This window comes from Puma concolor, chromosome D2 (assembly GCF_028749965.1).
Source record: "Puma concolor isolate L17-30 chromosome D2, mPumCon1.1.hap2, whole genome shotgun sequence".
Lineage (NCBI taxonomy): Eukaryota > Metazoa > Chordata > Mammalia > Carnivora > Felidae > Puma > Puma concolor.
In genome coordinates, this window is record NC_141677.1 from 21044916 (window position 1) to 21070313 (window position 25398).

General features: G+C 37.0%; 1 protein-coding gene across 4 annotated transcripts in view; it reads left to right on the forward strand.

Moving 5' to 3' along the window:
- The window catches only part of BICC1 (BicC family RNA binding protein 1), a 288148-nt gene that overhangs the window by 90130 nt on the left and 172620 nt on the right, over positions 1–25398 (forward strand). For all 4 annotated transcript variants that reach the window (XM_086679750.1, XM_025917991.2, XM_086679748.1 and 1 more), the window contains exon 2: positions 13392–13438. Coding sequence is in view for 3 of the 4 variants with exons in the window: in XM_025917991.2 (XP_025773776.2) it covers positions 13392–13438 (47 nt within the window). In the remaining variant the exon portion in view is untranslated. The remainder of the gene's footprint in view (positions 1–13391; positions 13439–25398) is intronic.

Sequence of the window (25398 nt, forward strand, 5' to 3'; positions counted from 1 at the left end):
TATAGTTGGATGTGAATCACAGATGTTTTCCAGGTATTGGATTGTTTAGGGTTTTCAGCTGTGAAGTTTTTTAATGTGGCATAAGTTGTTAAAAGTCTTCCACTGAGAATTGCACAGAATCAGTATTTCAATCTAGAAAGCGGTAGGTTAATTAAGGCCTATGATAGTCTATCTTTGGTATGATTTCATTGTCCATTACTCATCTCTGGAATTGCTTTAGTCATTCCATCCCTTAGGTAGCTTATATCCACATTTGACCTTCAGACTTTTGCCAGATTGTTTATACCTTGTGGGCTGAAAATGATGCTGTGACAAACCAGTGCAACCTTGGTTCACTCACAAACAGGAAGAAGGATCTCAAATATTTTACTTGATTTATTTGCATAATTAAAAAGTTCAAGCTATTAAAAATTTTTTAATGTTTATTTATTTTTGAGAGACAGACACAGAGTGTGAGCAGGGGAGGGTGGAGGGGGAGACACAGAATCTGAAGCAGTCTCTAGGCTCTGAGCTGTCAGCACAGAGCCTGATGTGGGGCTTGAACCCACAAACTGTGGGATTATGACCTGAGCCAAAGTCAGACGCTCAACCAACTGAGCCACCCAGGTGCCCCAAGAAGTTCAAGCTGTTTAAAGGCATTCTGAAAAATACAGAGGTGAAAGTGATAAATGACCTGGTAATTCCACCACTCAAATAATGATTTTTAATATTTTGATGTTTATCCTTGTCTTTTTTCCCCTAGCATGTACATTCTATGCATATGCATGCAGTTTTGATATAGAATTGAGGTAATTTTGTACATCCTGTCTCATAGTCTTAAAAATAATTTATTGCATTTTTAAAGGTGGGGATTTTTGTGTAAGTTTTTATGTTAATTCCAGTTAGTTAAAATACAGTGTTATATTAGTTTCAGTTGTGTAATATAGGGATACAACAGTTCCATACATCACCCGGTGCTCATTACAAGTGCATTCCTTAATACTCATCACGTATTTCCCCCATCCCCCTACTTACTTCCCCTCTGGTAGCCATCAGTTTCATCTCTATAGGTAAGAGTCTTTCTTTGTCTTTCTCTTTTTCCCCCTTTGCCCTTTTTTTTTTTTGTTTCTTAAATTCCACATATGAGTGAAATCGTATGGTACTTGTCTTTCTCTGACTTATTTTGCTTAGCATAATATACTTTAGCTCTGTCTGTATCATTGCAAATGGCAAGATTTCATTCTTTTAGATGGCTGAGTAATATTCCATTGTATCTGTATATACACCGCATCTGCTTTACCCATTCTTGAATTGATGGACACTTGGGCCGCTTCCATAACTTCGCTTTTGTAAATAATGCTGCTATATAATACATCAGGATGCATGTATCCCTTTGAACTACTGTTTTTGTATTCTTTGGGTAAATACCCAGTATTTTGACTGCTAGATTCCACAAGAGTACTATTTTTAACTTTTTGAGGAACCTCCATCCTATTTTCTGCAGTGGCTGCACCAGTTTACATTTCCATCAACAATGCAGAAGGGTTCCCCTTTCTTCACATCCTCACCAATGCCTCTTGTTTCTTGTGTTGTTGATTTTAGCCCTTCTGACAGGTATAAGGTGATATCTTATTGTAGTTTTGATTTTCATTTCCCTGATGGTAAGTGATGATGAACATCTTTTCATGTGTCTTTTGGCCATCTGGATGTTTTCTTTGGAGAGATGTATGTTCATATGTGCTGCCCATTTTTTAATTGGATTATTTGTTCCTTGGGTGTTGAGTTTTGTACGTTCTTTATATATTTTGGATACTAACCCTTTATCAGATATGTTGTTTGCAAATTATGTCTTCCATTTCATAGGTTGCCTTTTAGTTTTGTTGATTGTTTCCTTCACTATGCAGAAGCTTTTTATTTTGATGTAGTCCCAATAATTTAGTTTTGCTTTAATTTCCTTTGCCTCAGGGGACCTATCTAGAAACAAGTTGCTATAGCTGATGTCAAATAAGTTACTGACTGTGCTCTCTTCTAGGATTTTTATGGTTTTGGGTCTTATATTTAGTTATTTAATCCATTTTGAATTTATTTTTGGGTATGGTGTAAGAAAGTGGTCCAGTTTCATTCTTTTGTATGTAACTGACCAGTTTCCCCAAAATAGTTTGTTGAGGAGACAGTCTCTTTCCTTTGGATATTCTTTCCTGTTTTGATGAAGATTAATTAATAACAACTATTAATATAGTTGTTAGCTTATTTCTGGGTTTTCTATTTTGTTCTATTGATCTATATGTCTATTTTTGTGTTAGTACCGTACTATTTTGATTACTACAGCTTTGTAATACAACTTGAAGTCTGGAATTGCAATGCCTCCAGCTTTGCTTTGCTTTGTCAAGCTTTGGCTATTCAGGGTCTTTTGCCTTTCCATACAGATTTTAGGATTGTTTGTTCTAGTTCTGTGAAAAATGCTGTTGATATTTTGACAGAGATTTCATTAAATGTGTGGGTTGCTTTGGGTAGTATAGACATTTAACAATATTTGTTTTTCCAATGCATGAGCACGGAATGGCTTTCCATTCCTTTGTGTCATCTTCAGTTTCTTTCATCAATGTTTTCTAGTTTTTTTTTTTTTTTTTAACGTTTATTTATTTTTGAGACAGAGAGAGACAGAGCTTGAATGGGGGAGGAGCAGAGAGAGAGGGAGACACAGAATCGGAAGCAGGCTCCAGGCTCTGAGCCATCAGCCCAGAGCCTGACGCGGGGCTCAAACTCACAGACCGCGAGATCGTGACCCGGGCTGAAGTCGGACGCTTAACCGACTGAGCCACCCAGGCGCCCCGATGTTTTCTAGTTTTCAGAGTACTGTTCTTCCACCTCTTTGGTTAGGTCTATCTGTACGTATCTTATTTTTGGTGCAGTTGTAAATGGGATTCGTAATTTCTCTTCTTCATTTTTAGTGCATACAAATGCAATAGATATCTGTACATTGATTTCGTATCTTGTGACTACTCAATTTGTTTACTTCTAGCAGTTTTTTGGTGGAGTCTTTCAGGTTTTCTATATATAGTATCATGTCATCTGCAAATAGTGAAAGTTTTACTTTTTCCCTGCTGATTTGGATGACTTTCATTTTCTTTTTGTTGTCTGATTTCTGTGGCTAGGATTTCCAATACTATCTTGAATAAAAGTGGTGAGAGTGGACATCCTTCTTTTGTCAGTATTTCCTCATTAAGGATGATGTTAGCTGTAGGTTTTTCATAGATGGTCTTTATTATGTTGAGGTATAATCCCTCTAAACCTACTTTGTTGGGGGCTTTTATCATGAATGGATGTTGTACTTTGTCAAATGCTTTTTCTGCATCTATTGAAATGATCATATTGTTCTTATCCTTTCTTTGATTGATATTATGTATCACATTGATTGATTTGTAAATATTGAACCACCTTTGCAACCTGGGAATAAATCCCACTTGATCATGGTGAATGAATTTTTTTTTTTAAGTTTTATTTATTTACTTTGAGAGAGTGAGCAAACATACAAGGAAGGGCAGAGAGAGGGGGAGAGAGTCAAGCAGGCTCCACACTGTCAGCACAGAGCTTGACACAGGGCTTGATCTAATGAACCATGAGATCATGACCTGAACTGAAATCAAGAGTCAGACGCTCAACTGAGTGAGCCACCTCAGTGCCCCAGGGTGAATGAATTTTTTAATGCATGCTAGATCCAGCTTGGTAGAATTTCGTTAAGGATTTTTGCATATATGGTGATCAGAGATATTGGGCAATAATTCTTTTGTGGTGTCTTTATCTGGTTTTGGTGTCAGTAATACTAGCCTTATAGAATGAATTTGGAAGTTTTTCTTCCTTTTCTGTTTTTTGGGACAGTTTGAGAAGAATGTTGACTCTTCTTTAAATGTTTTGTAGGATTTGCCTGTGAAGCCATCTGGTCCTGGACTTTTGTTTATTGGGAGTTTTTTTAAATTACTGATTCAATTTCTTTCCTGGTTATGGGTCTGTTTAAATTTTCTCTTTCTTCCTGTTTCAGTTTTGGTAGGTTATAAGTTTCTAGGAATTTATGCATTTCTTCCAGGTTGTCCAGTTTGTTGGCATAATATTCCCTTATTGTTATTTGTATTTCTGTAGTGTTTGTTGTTACTTCTCTGTCATTTATGATTTTATTTATTTGGGCCCTTTCTCTTTTGTTTTTGAGAAGTTTGGCTAGAAGTTTATCAATTTTATTGATTTTTCCAATGAATCAGCTCCTCATTTCATTGATCTGTTGTGTTTTTAGTTTGTATATCATTTATTTCTGCTCTAATCTTGATTATTTCCTTTCTTCTGTTGATTTTAGGTTTTGTTTGTTCTTTTTCTGGCTCTTTTACATGTAAGGTTAGATTGTTTGAAATTTTTCTTGCATCTTGAGGTAAACCTGTATTGCTATAAACTTCCCTCTTAGAATGACTTTTGCTACATCCCAAAGATTTTGAACCATTGTGGTTCATGTTCATTTGTTTCCATGTACTTTATTTGTTTTTTTATTTACTGGTTGACTCGTTCATTGTTTAGTAGCATGTTATTTTATCTCCATGTATTTGTGGTCTTTCCAGATTTTTCTTGTAGTTGACTTCTAGTATCATAGCCTTGTGGTCAGAAAAAAATGCATGATGTGACTTCGATCTTTTTTTAATTTGTTGAGGCTGGTTTTGTGGCTGGCCTATGATCTATTCTGGAGAATGTCCATATGCACTCAAAAAGAATGTGTATTCTGCTATTTTAGAATGGAAAGTTCTGAGTTTATCTGTTAAATCATTCTGGTCCAGTGTGTCATTCAAATCCATTGTTTCCTTGTGTATTTTCTCTTTAGATGATATATTGTTGTAAATGAGGTGTTAAAGTCCTCTATGTTTGTTATTAACTATTTTATATGTTTTGGGTGCATTAATATTTACATTTGTTATGTGTTCTTGTTGGATTGCCCCATTTATTACTATATGGTGCCCTTATTTTTCTATTATTCTAGTCTTTGTTTTTTTTTGTTTTTTTTCAACGTTTATTTATTTTTGGGACAGAGAGACAGAGCATGAACGGGGGAGGGGCAGAGAGAGAGGGAGACACAGAATCGGAAACAGGCTCCAGGCTCCGAGCCATCAGCCCAGAGCCTGACGCGGGGCTCGAACTCACGGACCGCGAGATCGTGACCTGGCTGAAGTCGGACGCTTAACCGACTGCGCCACCCAGGCGCCCCTAGTCTTTGTTTTAAAGTCTAGCTTGATGTGAATATTGTGAGGTTGGGTTTCTTTTGACCTCTATTTGTATGATAAATGTTTCTCTATTCCCTCACTTTCAATCTGAAGGTGTTAGGTCTAAAATAAGTATCTTGTAGGCAGCATATAGATGGATCTTGTTTTTTTTTTTTGTTTTTTTTTTAACCAATTCTGACACCCTATGTCTTTTGATTGGAGCATTTAGTCCATTTAATTATTTATTTATTATTATTTAGTCCATTTAATTATTGGTAACTATTTATTGCTATTGTATTATTTCTTTTGTGATTGTTTCTAAAGATTTTCTTGGTTTCTTTCTTGTCTTTCTCTTTCCTGGTTTGCTGGTTTTCATTAGTAAGATATATGGATTTCTTTTTCTTTATTCCTTACATATATATTAGTGATTTTTGATTTATGGTTACCATTAAGTTTGCATATAACATCTGCAGATAGCAGTATATATGAAATTGATGGTCATTTAAATTTGAACCCATTCTTTACTGCTCTCCTCCCTACATTTAGGTATATATTGTCATATTTTTCATTCTTTTATTTTGTGAGTACCTTAACTGATTTTTTATAGAAATACTCATTTTTAGGGGCACCTAGGTGGCTCAGTCAGTTAAGCATCCAACTTCGGCTCAGCTCATGATCTCATAGTTCGTGAGTTCGAGCCCCATGTTGGGCTCTGTGCTGATATCTCAGAGCCTGGAGCCTGCTTCAGATTCTGTCCCTCTTTCTCTGTCCCTCCCCCACTCATGCTCTGTCTCTCAAAAATGAATAAACATTAAAATTTTTTTTAAATAAAAAAAAAGGGAATACTCATTTTTACTGCTTTTTTGTTTGTTACCTTCATACTTTCACTTTTGGTCTTTCCTTTTTTCTCGCAGAGTTCTCTTTGGTATTTCTTACAGGGCTGGCTTAGTGGTCACAAATTCCTTTATTTTTTGTTTGTCTGGTAAACTCTTTATCTCTTCCTCTGTTCTGAATGATAGCCTTGCTGGATAGAGTATTCTTGGCTGCAGATTGTTCTAGTTCAGCACTTTGAATATATTATGCCACTCCCTTCTGCCTTGGAAAGGTTCTGCAGAAAAAGCCACTGATAGCTTTATTGGTTTTCCCTTGTAAGTTACTATCTTCTTTTGTCTTGCTGCTTTAAAATTATTTTTTTTCTTAGGGGGCACTTGGGTGGCTCAGTCAGTTGAGCTTCCAACTCTTGATTTTGGCTTGGGTCATGATCCCAGGGTTGTGGAATTAAGCCCTGTGTCAGGCTCTGCTCTGGGTTTGGAGCTTGCTTAAGATTCTCTCTCTCTTTCCTTCTGCCCCTCTCTTCCATTTGAGCATTCTTTCTATAAAATTAAAAAAATTTTTTTTTCTTTATCACTATATTTTGCCTTTTTAATTACAATATGTCTTGGTGTGGATCTGTTTTTGTTGATTTTGTTGGGTGTTCTCTGTGCTTCCTGGATCTGGATATGTTTCCTTCCTCAGATTAGGGTGGTTTTCACCTATTATTTCTTCAAATAAATTTTCTTCCCTGTTTTCACTCTATTCTTTCTCAAGGACTCCTGTAATATGAATGTTACTATTTTTGATGGAATAATTGTGTTCTCTATGTCTACTCTAATTTTGCATAATTCTTTTTTCTCTCTTTAGTTTATCCGGATAACTTTCCATTACTCTGTCTTCTAGGTCATTGGATTTTTTCCTCTACTTCTTCCAGACTGCTGTTTATTTTATCAAGAGTGTATCTGATTTCATTTATTGAGCCTTTTATTTTTGCTGTGTTAGTCCTTATCTTTGTGTTAAGTGTTTCACTCATTTCTTCTACTCTTTTCTCAAGTCCAGTGAGTATCTTTGTAATCATTACTGTAAATTCTTTATCATGCATATTACTTATATCTATTTCACTTAGATCTCTGGCCGTGGCCTTGTTCTATTGTTTTTTTTTTTTTTCAATGTTTTTTTTTTTTATTTATTTTTGGGACAGAGAGAGACAGAGCATGAACGGGGGAGGGGCAGAGAGAGAGGGAGACACAGAATCGGAAACAGGCTCCAGGCTCCGAGCCATCAGCCCAGAGCCCGACGCGGGGCTCGAACTCACGGACCGCGAGATCGTGACCTGGCTGAAGTCGGACGCCTAACCGACTGCGCCACCCAGGCGCCCCTCTATTGTTTTATTTGGAACAAATTCATCTTTCTCTCATTTTGTCTAAGTCTCTGGGCCTGCTTCTGTGTGTTAGAAAATTCAGCCATGTATCCTACTCTTGAAGGTAATAACCTTATGACAGAGAGGTCCTGTAGTGCCCTGTAGTGTTGTATCCCCTGTTCCCAAGGGCCTTGTGCTTCAAGGAATATCTTTAATGTGTGCTGCATGTACTCTTTGATGTGGCCTCTACCTTGTGTTGTGGAGTTTTTTCTGACAGTCTTCAGGTTGATTCGTGGGGGATTTAGCATGATTTGAAAGTTATCTAGTTAAATTTTTGGAACAAGGTAAGCATAGGGACCTCCTGCTCTGCCACCATCTTTGTCCCATCTCTCCTAAACGTGGGAATTTTTAACTGCAAAAAACTCAGACAAAAAACCCTCCAGTATTTAAGAAGAACATTGAAGAAAACTGTCCTCAAATTACCAGCCACTGCTTTGAGAAAAAAAAAATATTTTCGACTGTTTTCCTTTTCTTAACAGGCCTACATGTGTTTTTTGTTTGTTTTGTTTTGTCTTTAGAGCAGGTGAGTTTGATTTGTTAATTGTGGACTCTGAAAGCAGGTAGAGAGTTTTAGGAAAGATGAGGCCTGAAATTCCTCATTCTTAATGTGATATACAACATTCAGAAGACACTATTCATTACTGATGTTTAAACTTGGAGTGTTTTGGTTGACTAGGGTATTTGAATGACTTTGAGAATTAAAGAAACTTTAAAAGTAAGCTTAATGTCTATTTCTTCAATCAATTCTCAGAACTTTTTATGCCACTCTAGAGTGTTAGATATGAATCATGCACATAAAGTTTTCTGGGAGTATATAGCAACTGCATCTTCTACATCTTTTTGTGATTCCTCTTTCAGTGAAGTTGGCCCAATTGTCATGGAAGTTTTCTGAAAACTGTGTTATATAGAATAAAATATCTGGCAAAGCCTTTTAAGCATATTGATTAAGTTGATATAATAAGTGAATGTTTTGAAATTTTAGTGAAGTATTTTTGTGGGAGAATGAGGCTACCTACATGGTTACATTTATCTTTCAGGTGACCTTAACATACAACAGCCTTCTTAGTTGCAAATATGCTACAGTTGGTTTGTGTTAAGAAAAAGGGAGGAATGCCTTGAATCTTTATAAATTTGAAGTATTATTTCTCATTTATTTTATAATTTGAACTTTTTTTTGGCTCAGTTTCCACAGGGTTGAGGGAAAAACCCATTGCCTATCACGGGAGTGTTTAAAGATACTCCATACTGTTTTTAGTCCTTGTGTTTTTAGATTTGACTCCAGAAAGCATCAGATGTTATAATGGAAAAGCATTTCAGAGTGAAAAGGATATTTAAATAAGTTTCCATATGCCCTACAAAGAATTTAAAATCGAGCTTACCCCCTCCCCACCCTTTAATTCAGTAATTAACTAGACTTGCCCTGTAGTTTGGGGGAGTATAATAGTTTACACCTGTTTCAACTTTTGCTGTTTTTATTGGCTATGGCTTTTGCCATCCCATATTTCTTGTGAAGCAAAAATATCAAATAAAATATGGCAAAACATTGGAGAAATTATAATAAACATAAAAATGAATTGTTCAGCTTAAAATATGAAATGCTTTACCTGCACAATCTATGAAGCTATGTTTCAGTAGTATTGAAGTAATTTATTCCTGGAATTCTATGTCATGAAAATAAAGATAACTGCTTTCATTGGCAAGTATAGTCCAGGGATTTTACAATCAAATGATTACATTTTGGAACATCAGGCAGAAGTCTGTTATAAAGACATTAGGAAAAGCCTGCTAAGTCATTATATGTGTATTCCTGTTACTATGCAATATAAAAGGTAGGAGTGTATCAGTGTATAAGAGTGTGAGGACTCAGTAGAACTGTTATACCACAGAATAGAATTAGACTTCAAAGGTCAAGGAATGCTGTGACATCAAGTATGTCTTGGCTCATTTCACAGGCAACATTTGCCCCTCCAACCATAATGAAAAGACAACCATTGAGTCAAGATATTATCATATCTCATGTTTTTCTTACAATCCAATTCTTAGATGGTCTTCCTAGAAGCACCGTTCACTCTTCAGGCCTGGCAGTAGCTGCCCAGCTGTAGTGTTGGATTTAAGAGTAAAATGAGTAGCTTTTTAGTACATTGTCCCAAATGAGAACAGCTAAGTTAAATTTCTAATAAGTTTAGTTTGGATAGAGTTGTGATTGTGAAAAGATATTTGGGAAAGTTGTCACTAAAATTAAATTTTGATTTTGGTTTTATCTCACTAGTGGGAGGCTGTGAAAATATAGGCCAAGATCGTAAGTTGAATGTCAGGGCCTTGCCAATGTTGATTCACCAGCACAGGACTTAAATATTTATGGAATGAAAGAGTGAACTTCTTTTTGTTCTTTTCTGCATCTCTAAAATGAACGTATTAACCTTGGCAGCTTTGCTTGCATGGGGTCAGTAAAAGTCCTTCAGGAGACCCAGCAACCCGGAAATGAGATAAGGAATAGTCACTGTAACGTGCCAATGACTGGGACTAACCATGGTTTATACTTAAGACATTGATCTCATTAAGTATCCAACCAGAGTCTTTTTATTAGGGTAATTGTGGGCTTCAGGAATGGACATTACTCTAGATTTAGGGGAGAATCTGTCTCAGATTTGGAGTTTTTTATACATAAACACTTGGAATGAAAAAGGCCAAAGAATTTTGGTATGAGTATTTTTGGTGCTAATGAGTATCCCTGCCTCCTCTTCCCCTGGAAATCATAAGGTGGTTACATGTGCAGGTTTCTGTTAAATTTTAGATATTTTTCTGGAACATAGTTATAATTTGAGCCTAAGGAAATCCCACCCCCTCCATTTTTTATTCATCCAGGGATTGAAAGGCCATTCTATGAAGTCTATTTAGCTGGAATTCAAATGAAGGGGGATTTAAAGGTTGTGACATAATGAGTTTATCATGAGCAAAATAAATGCCCTAAAGGAAATGTCTGTAATGAACTGTAATTGTAATAGGAAACTTAAAGTGATGAATTATAAGTTGTGAAGGAGTTCCCTGTGGGTGAATCTTTCTTGCTTGATAGGCTTTTGGAAATATCTTTGATTTTAAGTTTCTTTTCAAAGAAGAGTTTCCTTGGTGTCACTAGAATTTTCTCACATCTTTGTGCCCTGCTGTGCAATTTTCATTTCCAAGCAATTTTGTTATCGAGTAGGGCCCCTTCAATTTTTTTTTTTTTTTTTTTTTTGCTTTAGAGATAAAGGCAGCCTAAGAGATGGCTGAGTTGAAGTGCCCCCAAGGCACTTGTTATTAGGTTTGTGTCATTAGGTTTGGGCACTGTCATTTTATCTTGCCTAGGTTGTCCCTCTAGCTACAATCAGCCACATTTTCCAGTTTATTTGGAAAGTGTGAGCTTTGCTCTTTTGGTTCAAATTTGCTTTTTGTATTTTTAAAAGTTTTATTAATATTGACATATTTCCAGATTAGAGAGTAGAAATCATAATTTGTAGAGTTAACTACCAAGAATGTATTTGTGAAAATGTGTGCTTGAAATGCTCACATGTCTTTGCTCAGTTCATGCTGTAGAAAATATGGTATTTGTGCAGAAAGTAGAAATAGTATTGGCATTATGTATTAGGTTTGTTTTGTTTGTGTGTGTGTGTATTTGTTTTTTTGCTTCTGTAACAAATTATCACAAGTATAATGGTTTATAACGTAAATTTATTGTCTTACAGTTCCAGAGGTCCAAAGTCTCAAATGGGTTTCATTGGGATATACCAAGGTGTTGGCAGGGCCATGCTCCTCCTGAAGGCTCCAGGGGAGAATCCATTTCCTTGCCTTTCCCAGCTTCTAGAGGCCACCTATGTTCCTTAGCTTGTGGCCCCTTTCTTCATCTTTAAAGCCAGCAGTATAGCATCTCTAATGCCTTTCTCCTCTGACCTCTCCTTTCTTTGTTACATGTCCTGCCCTCCCTCTGCTTCTGTTGTCACATTGCCTTCTTGAATTCTGACCTTCCTGCTTCCCTCTTACAGTGAACCCCATATGATGACATGCGGCCCACCTGGGTAATTGAGGATTATCTCCCTGTCTCAGGATAATTTAATGTAATTTGATCACACCTGCAAAATCCCTTTGGCCACTTAAAGTAACATAATCAGAGGTTCCAGGCATTAGGACATGACTATCTTTGAGAGGCTATTGTTTAGCCTACCATTAGAATACAGTTTTTTTTAAAAATTTTTTTTTCAACGTTTTTTATTTATTTTTGGGACAGAGAGAGACAGAGCATGAACGGGGGAGGGGCAGAGAGAGAGGGAGACACAGAATCGGAAACAGGCTCCAGGCTCTGAGCCATCAGCCCAGAGCCTGACGCGGGGCTCGAACTCACGGACCGCGAGATCGTGACCTGGCTGAAGTCGGACGCTTAACCAACTGCGCCACCCAGGCGCCCCTAGAATACAGTTTTAAATTTTTTATTTCTTTTTAGCTCTTGTCATACATTTATTCAGAATGTCTTTGGAAATCACAGAAACATGTACTCTGAATTCTGTTTTTTGGATGCAAACATGTGGATAAAAATACACATTTTGCAAGACTGTAGAAGGTGTCTTTAACTGTGAGATTAAAATTGGTGAAAAAATTTATATTTTAGTACTTGCTATTTTTTTTGAGGGAATTTATTTGAGTTTTGAGTCTTCCACTTAACAGAATCACCTGCCACATTTCTTGGGTCATTAATAATTTTTTAAATTGAAGTATAGTTGACACACAAGAGTCTTTAATAATTTTATAAGTGTCCTGGACACACATACATGCATGTATATGCATGTACATGCAGTGCCCCTTGATAGTGTTGACCAGTAAGTGTTTGGGGTACCATGGTCTTCCAGGTTTCATTGCCTAAGAGTTCTTGCTCCACCTTGTTTCCTTGTCTTGGCCAGTGGCTTCTCCAGTTAACCACTATTCCACCCTGCACCTGAATTTGAGACCCGTTTGGTGTTTGCCTTCTGAAAGATGCAATTTGAGGCTGTTGTGAGCACGGCGCTTTTGTCTCTTTGGTCCCTCTTTCCTTTTAGTCAAATTGCCTACTCCTCTCTACAGATTTAAAAAAAGGTTCACATCGGGTGCCTGGGTGGCTCAGTCAGTTAAGCATCTGACTCTTGATTTTGGCTCGGGTCATGATCTCACGATTCGTGAGATTGAGCCCCACATCCAGCTCTGCACTGACAGCACAGAACCTGCTTGGAATTCTCTCTCTGCCCCTCCCCTGTTCACGCACACACTCTCTCTCTTAAAATAAATAAACTTTAAAAAAAAAGGTTCACAGAGTTGTAAGACCTTCGAATGTAGAAAACTGGGTTTCTCATGTATTTATAGGCTACCATTTACATATAAAAACAATTTGTTCAAATGTAATGACCTTTTAATTAATCTCCCATGAAGTTTTATTGTTGTCTGTGACCTTCACTATTACTATTTAATCCTCATGTTGTTTTGTCTTTATCTTATAAATGTGAATTAAAGTGTGAATGGAAGTAGTATGATGCCAGCTGAAACCCAAGTAGATTATATAGTCTTTGCAAAGCATAGAACAAAAAGGAAGTGCTTAGAACACTATAGTTGGTTATATTTGGTAGTTGCATTTCTTCATGTAGTTCCTTAACTATGAAAGGATGAGATTATAATCATCAATGTGTGAAAAGAGAGACCTGAATCTTCCAGACCAAAAAAAAAAAAAAAAAAAAAAAAAGTGTGAAATTACCTAAAGATGTATAATTGATTGGATTAGTGTTTTGTTTTTTACCGGCTTTGCATCAGAAATGAAGCCTGTTCTGGCAGTCACTGAGCAAGAATGGCATCTTGCTTACTTTTGTATTCTCATACCTGATACTTGAGAGGTTTTTGAATACAGAGATTGAAAAAGAAACTATTTTAAATGTGTATGTTTTTATTTACAGCTGCTGCTGAAGGAAAAGGCAAAAGTGGGGAAGACTTTTTTCAGAAGGTAAGTTGCTTTGTACTCCTGCCTTGGTGATAATTAAGGAGAAATCAGCATGTTGCAGTGGCTATACTCAAAACTCCTAAAAACTCCCCTTCCATATGAAGGGGAATAGATTTTCATGAGACAGCTGGAGATGTTTAGGGGAAAGAAAGGGTGAGATGCTCTTTGGGACATAGCCATTCTAACTTCTTGCTCCTCCTGAGCAAATCTAAGGACATTTTTGCTTGGAGGCAGAGGCAATGAAGGCTGCCATGTGGGCTGTCCTGATTATATTCTTTCTCTGCTGCCCCCTATTTCTTTTTACCCCTATACATACCTGACCTGAGACATGGAGAGGAATCCCTCACAGCTTTCCTCATTTCCAGTAAGCATGACCACAGGTGGGATAATATAATCGACAAAAGATGCACCTTTAGACCTGCTTGCTCACTCTTGGTAACCATGTTCAATCTGTCCCTGTCTTCTGAGAGTTCTGAGTTTCAGTGAAGCCAGTCTGGCTAGTCATATATAACAAAGGGAAATGAGAATGGACCTGACTGAAAAAGGAATATGGGAAACTATGAATAGCAGTTGATTATTTCTAGTCAGCTCTGTTTTAAAATAAGTGCTTTATATAAGAGAAGATGTCTGTCCTTTCAAAGAAATTGACTCAAGTGCATGTTCTTCTTTCATTTATTTGGATTTATTATATTTGTGTCTTTGTTGTTGGGATACAGAAAGCATGTATGTAGAAACAAATATACAGGTGTCCTGGAGTGAAATAAAGCAGCAAGTATAGATGAAGTTAAATAACGCTGGGGAGGGTCGTCAGCCTTTGGAAAAATCAACCTGTGTGTAACCAGATGTGACCTTTTATGGCCTCTTTATTCTCTTGCCTCTGTGTGAGCTACATGTTTTGTTTGCTAACTTTTGCATTCTCTTCCAGGAATATGTAAGCAAATATTTTCAGAGCCGATGCTTGTATTGGCATTTCTTCATTCTGAAAGTATTTATTTACCACTTGCTCTATTCCACACACAAAAGAGACTAAAACGAACAAGGCATAGTCTCTGCCTTAAAGAAATTAGTCTGGTGTCTGACAATATTCATATAAATAGCAGGACAGTCTGGGGCTATAGAGGGTTAAACACTTGACTGGGGCTTTAGAAGATGAGAAAGGATTTCTTGAGTTCCTGAGATGAGTAGTAGTTAAGAGAAGAGATAGACTTGGGAAGGCATTCTAGGCAGAGAAACACAATGTAAGAAGGCTAAACAGGGGTGGAAGGATTCCTGTGGCATTCACACTTCAGACCTTTGGCTTGCACACATGACATCTGAGGAATTCATAGTTCATGGTGAGATATAATATCCTATATGATGAAGTTCCTTATTTGAATGGGGGGGCCCTTTTCAAAAGGGAGTTAAATTTTTAAAATTTAAAAATGCTGTGCTGGCAGAAATAGTTTTCCAGCCCTTCTTTAGGCTCAGGCTGTTGAAGTTTCTGTACTATACCGGAAGCTCCTTACTTGGCATTATCTCTTAGTGATTAATATCCAACATATCAGTACCTGAGCATTTCAGAATGCCCTGCCCTGCCTTTTACCTAAGGCAGGCTTGCCGTGAGGAAGAACAAAGAAGACACATAGCAAAAATGACAGATCTGCCTTGGGTTGACTGAGAAGGTGCAGATAGATGTGATCTGTGGAAGGATTTTATTTCATTGTTCTTTAACTTGTGGATAGATGGAAAAAGCAGATTGTTGAGCTTTGTGTGACTGAGACATTTTAAAAGCTGAATCAAAATACGGTGTATGTGGTCATAAAGGACCTTCATTTTTAGAAGATTTGCTAATATTTATCACTCTTTGTGGAGCCATATATACATTCCAGCAGTTTAAATAGAAACACATGTTTGAATCCAGGAACATGTGTGCGTCCACCAAACCACGAATTGGAATCATAGATTCCATCCTTGGTCACAGGTTAATGAGGTCCTGAATAACTAAATGGGAGTAATTTACATCTCTTCATTTTCTTCTTTAGTTCAATAGCGTGTCTTCCTGATAAGTGTCCATACAGGATTTGGGTAAACACCCTGGGGAGAAAAACCTGTAACTTTAATAAAAGGCAAACACCCCAAATTCCAGAAGAGTACTTTTCAGTGTTTGACCAGACAAAAGTAGACACTGTGGTTCATCTACAGTAGAATGAAGTAATGGAGAAGTATGGAATTGTTCTCCAAGAACTTGCTTCTAGTTTCACACGTATTTCAGTTTCACATAATGGCATTTTGGAAGAATTTAAGAACAAGAAATAGGCCACATTGCTGGTCATTAACATCTGTGGGAAATTAATTTTCTTTTCTCAGAGTAAGGCAGATATGAAGGCTCCATATGCTTATTATTAAAATATGTTTTGGTTTTGACTCTAGGTGTGTATCACAAACCCAAATTAAAACCTCTCTTGAGTTGACTTTAAAACTTGACCACGCTTATTATTTTATAACCTCTAAGTCTGGAAGGCTACCTTCCTATCTTTTTTTTTTTTTTTTAAATTTTTTTTTTCAACGTTTTTATTTATTTATGGGACAGACAGAGACAGAGCATGAACGGGGGAGGGGCAGAGAGAGAGGGAGACACAGAATCGGAAACAGGCTCCAGGCTCTGAGCCATCAGCCCAGAGCCCGACGCGGGGCTCGAACTCACGGACCGTGAGATCGTGACCTGGCTGAAGTCGGACGCTTAACCGACTGCGCCACCCAGGCGCCCCAACCTTCCTATCTTTATTCTGGCTTTCCCTAGAGAGGAGATTGGAGGAGTATGAGACTTTTATATGTCACTTTGTTGTTGTTGTTGTTGTTGTTGTTGTTGTTGTTGTTGTACCATTAAAATATATGTAAAATCATATACTAAATCTATTCTCATGAAAATATTTGAAATTAAAAATAAATTTAAAATATCATTAAGAAAAAAAGCCTTTAAGGATAAGGATTGGCAGATTCCCTCAAAGGTTTTCAATTGTAGCTTAACGACTACTAAGATCATCACATACATTGTTTCAGATTTGGAGCTGTAGCAGTTTATACTTAAATTTCTCCTATAGAGTCACATTTATTGTTTCAGAGATTTACCTGGTTTTCTATATGCTCTTTTACTGCATGTGTTAGGAATATTTTATTTCCCCTGATGCTCTCTTAGAGCAAAAGACTAACCTGGTATTGCAGAGAAACCCAATAATTTAGTGGCTTAAAGAAGAGAGTTATTTCCTTTACTTTCATGTGACATTGTAAGGAGCATATTCCTGCTTCGTGGGTGGCTCTGTCCCATGCTGTCAGTTAAAGACCCACATTCCTTCTAAGAAGTAGCTCTGCTACTCCTTAGGTCATGGATCTCATCTTTGTGGTTGATCTGGGTGAGTACCATGTTCAGATGTGAGCTGGGAGAAAGAGGAAGAGTATGAAGGGGGTGTACCCCAGTCTTAAAGCCTGAATGTGGTGTATGTTACTTCTCATATTCCAAAGGAGAAAACAGTTATGTAGCCTTCCCTAAATGTAGCGATGGACAGGGGGGAGGAGGAGCATATGGAAGGAGGATTGATTTTGCAAGCACTATCTACCAGAAGACCAATAGTTATGACAAAACTATTTGTGTGTGGTCAAAGTGTAATGTCTTCCTGTGGTGTGCTTTGAAACCTTTTGTGTTAGTTTGTTAGGGCTGCTGTAACAGTGTACTGCAACCTGGGTGGCTTGAACAGCAGAAATTGGCTGTCTCACAGCTCAGGAGGTAGTAGTCCAAGATCAAGGTGTCAGCAAAGTTGGTTCCTTACAAAAACTGTGAGGGAGAATCTCTTCCATTCCTCTCCCTGAGCTTTTGGTTGGTTGCTTGGCATCTTTGGTGTTCCTTGGCTTGTAGATGTGTTATCTCTATCTCTGCCTTTGTCTTCACAGGCATCCTCCCTGTGTGTGTCTCTGTATCCAAATTTTCTCTTTTTATAAGGACAGTGGTCATATTGGATTAGGGTTCACCCCAGTGATCTCATCTTACTAATTATATCTGCAGTCACCCTGTTTCCAAGTAAGGTCACATTCTGAGGTGCTGGGAATTAGGATTTCAACATAAGAAATTTTGTGGGGCACAATTCAACCTATAAACACTTCTTAATGGAGGAAATCATTCTGTAGAAAAATTTACTATAATTAGAAAAAAAATTGCTAAAACTGCAAATGTTATTTATCACATTTTTCTCTGTATATTTAACTGCCTAGTCATTTGTACTAAATTTGTTTTTTTTCCTTATTACAAGTCATTTCTAAATTGTCTAGAACAAATCTATAATTAACACACAAGAAGGATTAAAAAAATGTAATCTGTCATCCCATCCTTGAAAGAGAACTACTGTTTATAAACCCTTAGCATTTTTTCTGTGTATATTAAAAATGCATATAAAGTGCTTTTCAAAAATATTCTCTGATTGGCTGATGGAATTATAAGTCAGAATGTTTTCATTGGATACATTCCAAATGTTTTCCTGTATGAATACTTTGCAAGATCTCCAATAATTGTACTTTTTATTCTTTGGCTCTAACTATACTTACAAAAGGGAGGGAATGGATACAACTTTATCAATATTCTCTCTAGTTCGTTTTCCACCTCTCATGGCAACTTTAATTGAAACACATGGAAATGATTCTGCCAGGATTTTTACAGCTCTTTGGGCAGTTGTTCATGGCTTACTCACTGTCTGTCCTGTTTCCTTTTAATCAGTGCTTTTTTTTTCTTGTGAAATAACTATGGCCAGATCTGGGAGGGGAAAATGTGTTACAGTGTATTAGGTGGGGATGAGTGTAGTGATTGTGCTGCAAATGTGACTCATCAAAGCACCATGCTTTATTTAGGAATCCTGAGTCCCAATGGCCGAAGAAGACTAAATCCAGTCAGCATCATAATTGAAAGCCAACTTTTCCATTGCATCAGGTTATATACATTATTTCTCCCCAAAGTATACATCACACATTTTTAATGTAGGGATATTTTTATAGTCTTAAAATGTGTCAGTTTGGAAAAATGACCCATAAACTATGGCTTTTCATGAGAGCTAAACAGTAAGACTAACATAAATAAGATACTATTTGGTGGCTTATGTGGTGTATTTTTAGTACCCTCAAACTCATCCTTTTAATTCAAACAGATTACTTTTGTCATTTGAGACTGGAAAGTAGGAAGTGTTGTCTTTGGGAGAAAATTGTGGAAGGAGTATTTGTTTCCCTCTACCAAATGAGTGTTTCAGGTGATCTTAGATGAGGAATTCTTTAATCTTTTTACTGGGGCAGGGGCTAAGGCAGAAATTAAAGAATTGCTTCTACTTTTTCGACTGGTCATTATTTGTGTATGTTGAATAGATCATATTCCTCTGGTAATAGAAATAAGTTTGGGTTTAATTATTTAAAAATGAATTCAATTAACTGTCACACATGATATACTTTCTCTAACACTGAGACTTTATACTTAAACAATTTAAATCAAATTTAATTAATTAAAATGTTTATTTTGAGAGAGAGAGTGTGTGCATGTAGGAGCTGGGAGGGGCAGAGAGAGAGAGAGAGAGAGAGAGAGAATCCCAAGCAGGCTCTGTACTGTTAGTGCTGAGCTAGACACAGGGCTCCATCCCATAAACCTTGAGATCATGACCTGAGCCGAAATCAAGAGTCAGACACTTAACTGACTGAGCCACCCAGGTGCCCTTGAAATTTGATTTAAGTAAAATTGGGATATTTTAAAATTCTAATCTTATAGATAATGTTTTTTTTTTTTTTCTTTTCAACGTTTTTTTTTTTTATTTATTTTTTGGGACAGAGAGAGACAGAGCATGAACGGGGGAGGGGCAGAGAGAGAGGGAGACACAGAATCGGAAACAAGCTCCAGGCTCCGAGCCATCAGCCCAGAGCCCGACGCGGGGCTCGAACTCACGGACCGTGAGATCGTGACCTGGTTGAAGTCGGACGCTTAACCAACTGCGCCACCCAGGCGCCCCATAGATAATGTTTTAATATGGCTCACAATTCAAATGTTATGAAAAGATGTGTATTCAGTGAGTATTTGGTGTCATGGTTCTGAAGATATGTGGAGAGGGCTGTTACAGTGTTGGTTCTAATCTTATGCAAAGGTGATCATTAATGGATGTCATTACTAATGGACAGTTAAGCCTTGAAGCTAATGTTCAGAGATTATGAGTGGCCCTGAGAGTGAGTTTCAGTGAGAGAATTTGTCATCATGGTTCTCTCCTATTACTGGCTAACTAAGGATAACTGACCATGTATAAGGCTTAGAAAAACGGAACAACCCCTAAAAGCAGGTTGGTTATCTTTTTGAAAGTTGTCAAAGATAAGAATCAATCCTATTTTTATGCCTCATAATTTTCTCTCTCTTCTGTCTAGCAGATAAAGGTGAGTGAGAAAAGATTAAGAAAAGGACCATCTCAGTGACTTATTCATCATCCATTTTTCTGGTCTTCTCAAGTCTGCCTTGGTGTTTTATCTGGCATGAGAAGCTTAGCTGTTGGGCCCATATTTGTAGCATGCTGTATAGTTACCTGTAGATTTCCATCATCATATTGTATTTTGGCTTTCATTTCTGGCTGCCATTTCATACAACTGCTTTATGAAAACCGTATTTTGTTTTTTATTCCTCTTTCTGCAACCATGGAATGGGGAATGTCATTAAGATTCCTATAAAATGTATGTTGATGGTAGTCAATATGCCCTAATTACTACCACAGTTTTTTTTAAGTGAATAATAATCTTAAATCAGTAGCTGGTGAGAGTTTAGGTTTTTCCAGTAAAAATATTCTTCTTTCTTCTTGAAACCAAACTCAAAGCATTGGGTCATATGGAAAATCCAGTTGAATTCATGAACATAGGTTTGTTTAAGAAGGGTCACCAGGCAGGACTCTGGATTAAATAGTGACACTCAGCATACCTGGAGTAGAATTACAATTGAAAGGTCTAGTTAAATGATTTATTGGTCTTAGTTTAAAAAAAAGGCTTTTGTATTATTTTGTAAAATGTTCTCCTTGAACGGATTAAAGTCCTTAATTCCTATAATTGTCAGCATTTCTCTTAAAATATTGAGATACAAACTTCTTTATTTATGGTTGATACTAAGATTTCAGGACAATATTCACACTATACAGATAAGCCAGAATTACACTAAAAAATGGATATAAGCATATTTGTGTGGGTCAGAAGCAGTTTTTCAAGATAGTGGCATTACCTGTTTTTGAGGAAGGATTAAGTTTGATTAGTTCTCGTCACAGGAGACTTGCTTTTGCTGTGGTAGTCTGTATCTGTGTGTATATTTAATTATGTCCTTTGGTTGTCATATGATTCAAATCGTTTTTATATCTAAGATAGCATAAGACAAATTCAGTCTTGTATATACATACAGCATCATTGGAGATGTGTCTGAAGATCAATCTAAAAGGGTATTCATTGTGGTAATATTTGTAATAACTAAAAATAACCCAAGTGCCTAATGTATGCTTGAAATATGCTAATATGCTATATACAAACTTTATATTTCTAGATAGGCATTAAAAAATCTTGCTTTTTTTGGTAAATATTTAACAACTTGAGAAAATGATCATATAAATGCAAAAATCAGGACAAAAGGTATAGCTTGACTCAAATTTTCTTACATATATTTATGCCTTGAAAAATGATTGGGGCAGGAATTATGCCAAATGTTAACAGTGATTATCTTGGCTGTGAGATTATGGTTCATTTTTATTCTTTCTCTCTACTTTCCTGCAGTGGACAGCTAATACTTTTAAAACCAAGATCAGCCACTACCAACTCATGGAGCAAAACAAATCATGATTGCTAAAAGTTTGAGGTTGCTCATGGATGCATGAATTGTTGTCAGTTTATAGCATATACAGTATTTTGGTGAAAGAAGTCTGAGAAGTCATCTGGTTCTGCTTCCCATCAAGTACTGAAGTTCCTTCTGTATCACAACAGTTGTACTATGTATGTGTGTGTGTGTGTGTGTGTGTGTGTGTGTGTGTGTGTGTGTGTATATATATGGCACATCATTTTTAGTGAATGCTAACTTTTTAGAAAGGCTCTCCCCATTTGTTTTTGTTTTGCTATTTGGAGGTGTAAAATTTTTTGAAGATGGTTTTTTACAACATCTCTATGCCTTCTTTTCTTCCAACTAAAGATACTTAGTTTCTGATTTATCATATGACTTAATTTTCAGACCTCTCACCATTCTCTTCACTTTCAGGAGCAGGATCAGTGTTCCATCTTAAATCTGACAGTGATATCTGGGTACAACATTTTGGATATACCCTGTACCTTTATAGTGAGGCCATAATATCTGTGATATTGATAGGATCCTCAAGTAGCTAAAGATTATATAATCTTCAGGTGCTGTGCATTGGTACAGACATGAAGAATTGGCATTTATTGCTATTCTTCACCCAATTGAAGAAGAAAGGCTGGCCCCAATTCACTGCTAGCTAATATTTATGCTAACATAAAATGAAGATACTTGATTTCAGACTGGCAGGTCAAGGCCCACTTAGGTATTGCTTACTGCTCTGTCTCTCACTCTACTCTCTCGACCTAACATTTGGCTTGGAGATGATGTGGCCATTATGGTGGCCAGCATATGGAACTATAGAAAGTATCTCTCTGAAAGGTTTCACCTGGCTTCTGTGACTCACTAGTCAGAACTCCTGTATGATTTTCTTTCTTCACTATGGACTCAAGGTTGTTCTAGAGTAAAGGACTCAGTGGAAGGATTACAGTCCATAAAATTGATGGGGTCATTGTAGTGCCATTTAGTGTGACTCAAGTGAATGCCGTGATATTTAATAAAGAGCTTAAACTTTGTTGACCTAAAATGGGCTCACAGAAGAATTAGCACATTTTAAAGTTGGATGTGGTGATGGCATTTTTTTTCTTCTAGACAGTGCTCTGATTAGTCTTGGATTGATTTTTTTTTCAAGGTCAGGCAGCTAGTTGGTGGCAGCTCACTTGAAGAGTGCTTTTCCAACTTTGACTGTTTTTTTTTTTTACTCCTGTTAGTAAAACATCAATGATTTTCTTTAAATCAGCAGTTCTCATACCCTCTTGGGTGGGCTATATGCTTCTATAGTTGAGAGAAGTTCTGTCAAGCTACAAGTTTTGCTAGGTAGGGTTCTGAGTTAGGGTTGTTGTAGTGCATGAGAGGAGACAACTAAAAGGCTGGAGGCAAATTAATGCAGTAAAATAAATGGCATGAATTTTGTAGTCTTTTATACCTTGTTTAATCAGATTTCAAAATCACATTAAGTTGGTTGTTGTGAAGTTTGTATCTCTGATATTTTGCTATTATAAAACTTGAAATAATGGTTTGTTGTAATCTCCTGAATCAGCCCTTTCTTGAATTTTGGGACTCTTTTTTTTTAAGAACAACTTTTTTCTTGATGTGTTTAATATTTTGTGTTTTCTTTTAGAAAAGGTAGATTATTTTTGGAATTTATTTTTTGGGGAATTCAACCCTTAACCTTGTTTGTATGTCTGAATTGTACTTCATTACATGCCTGCCTTCCTACATAGCCTACCGTGAAAAAGAAGAGGAGCAAGCCATGTTTTGTACTACCTTACTCTGCTTCCCAGCTCATCTAGCCACCACTGATGGGTCTAGATGTGGGATCCAGTGATGGCCATGACCAGTGTGATGGGCTCTGAAAACTCACCTAATGAGATTAATCTCTAACAAATTGGGAAACTAAGACCCAGAGTGATAGTGGGAACAGAATGGGAAAGGTCATGATGTTAGCACGGGGTGAGGGAGAATCCAGGGGGACTGAGTTAGACATTTAAAAGCTGGAATGATAAGGGAGAAGCAGCTGTTAGTAAGCAGAAGAAGCCCATCCACAGAAGGGAACATGGAACAAAAGCCAGAGAGAGAAGCAGATAGGCCAGAAGTGAGAGAGCCCCTACAGAGAGCAGGCAGTTTGTGCTGCTTCTTAGATTTTGATCTGTAGGTGTACTTGTAGCTTCACCCCTTCTGATGTAGTTGAGAAATAGTGAGGCCTTGTAATCAAGATTTGGATTAAAATGCATAAAAGCCATTCAGTTACTTGAATAATTGTACAATTGCCCTCTCTTCAAAAGGTTTAGGCATTCACAGTTAACAAAATTTGGTGTGTGTGTGTGTGTGTGTAGAGTAGTTTAACTCCTCAATGAATGGCTCCAATTATATTTTGTGTTTGGGGTGCCTGGATGACTCAGTTGGTTAAGCATCCGTCTTCAGCTCAGGTTCCTGAGTTCGAGCCCTGTGTCGGGCTCTGTGCTGACAGCTCAGAGCTTGGAGCCTGCTTTGGATTCTGTGTCTCCCTCTCTCGCTGCCTCTCCCCCGCTTGTGCTCTGTCGCTCTCTCTCAAAAATAAATAAATGTTAAAAAATTTATCTTTAAAGAAGCAGTGCTCTTTAGATGAGGCATAAGGAAATTTTCTTAAAACCTGTCACTAAACTATGTATATAGCAGCAATACCATAGTGTGTTTAAAACATGAAAAAAAAAAAACACTACACCAGTGTATGATGAACACTCTTTATATATGTACTATATATGAATAGTACTCTTCTTTAGGGTGTTTCTTTTTGCTAGTCAGTTGCCAGCATTATTCAAGGAAAGGTCACCACTATTAATATCTTAGGTGGAAAAAGCTTGTGCTGTCCCTGTGTTCCAAAAAGATTTTGTTGTGGGATTTCCTTCTTCTTGGCCATTAACGTTAATATTGTTTCAGTCAACATTATACCATTTGTGGGAAATTGTAGTCAGCCAACACGCAGAGGGATTAGTACAGCATGAAACGTTTTCTGTTCTTAATTGTGGTTGAGAAGAACTTTTTGTTACTTTACATCTCTTTATGTAACATGATCCTTGAATTAAATTATTAAATCCTCTGAATGTTATTCTCTTACTTTGTATGTTTAGCAGTTGTGGCTTATCCTAAACTAGTTCTTTTGTAGTTTTTTATTTCTTTGGGTATAAATTCCTTCTTGAAAGAGCTGTCTTTACACTTTAAGTGGTAAAAAAAAAAAATAGGTTACATAGCCTTTCTTTTTTCTTTTGTTTGATGTAATCAGAATGCTAGGAGAAGTGTGTAAATAAATATGTGTTTTCTTTCTTAGCATTCACTACTTTTAGTACTTTGGTCACCCTAGAATATCGGTCAGTCATTCAAATTTTCTACTTCTTAATGGTTAAAGTGATGATAGGTGGGGAGTGAAGGAATTTAGAGATGAAACCAACTATTGGCAAATCTATAGAACCTTTAGTGTTGCTTTCTCAGTTTTTTCTTGACTTCACCATCAATTAGTTTTTTTAAGAGGAAAAAAGAAAAACCCAGTTTCAATTCCCATGTGCCTGTTTACTTTGAGAGTTACCAGGAAACCTTAATCCCCTGTGAATGAGAAAATGTTTAACTTAGTTTGAAGTTGTTTTCTTAAATAGAACTTCTTGTTAATTTTTCTATGAGATCTTTGAAGACAATGGTTGTAAGTCAACAGGGGGTGCTGTTTGAGAAGCTCTGTATATTCCCTAGGTTTGCAGGTTTGGAGAGCCTGTTTTCTTGTCTTCAGTCAGTACCTTGAGAGGGAGATATTAACAAAATTGAGGAAATAGTGTATTTCAGTACTTATTGGGAACATGGATATGTGTTTCTTCTCATTTGAGTACCACTCCACTTTAGTATCCCTCTCATACGTGAAAAATATGATGAGCTACCTCATAATCTGTGAATCTAAAAACTTTCCTGTTGTCTTCTAGGGTCCATGGGACTGCTAAAGAAGAAATAATTACCACCTTCAAAGGGTTTTCAAGCAAAGGGGGGAAATGCTTATAAGAAGGGGCTAGAGTAAATGATTGTGTATTGGCCTTACAATAGGATGCCACTCATGAGATACTTACTGCCTTCCCTGGGAGCTAGGCAC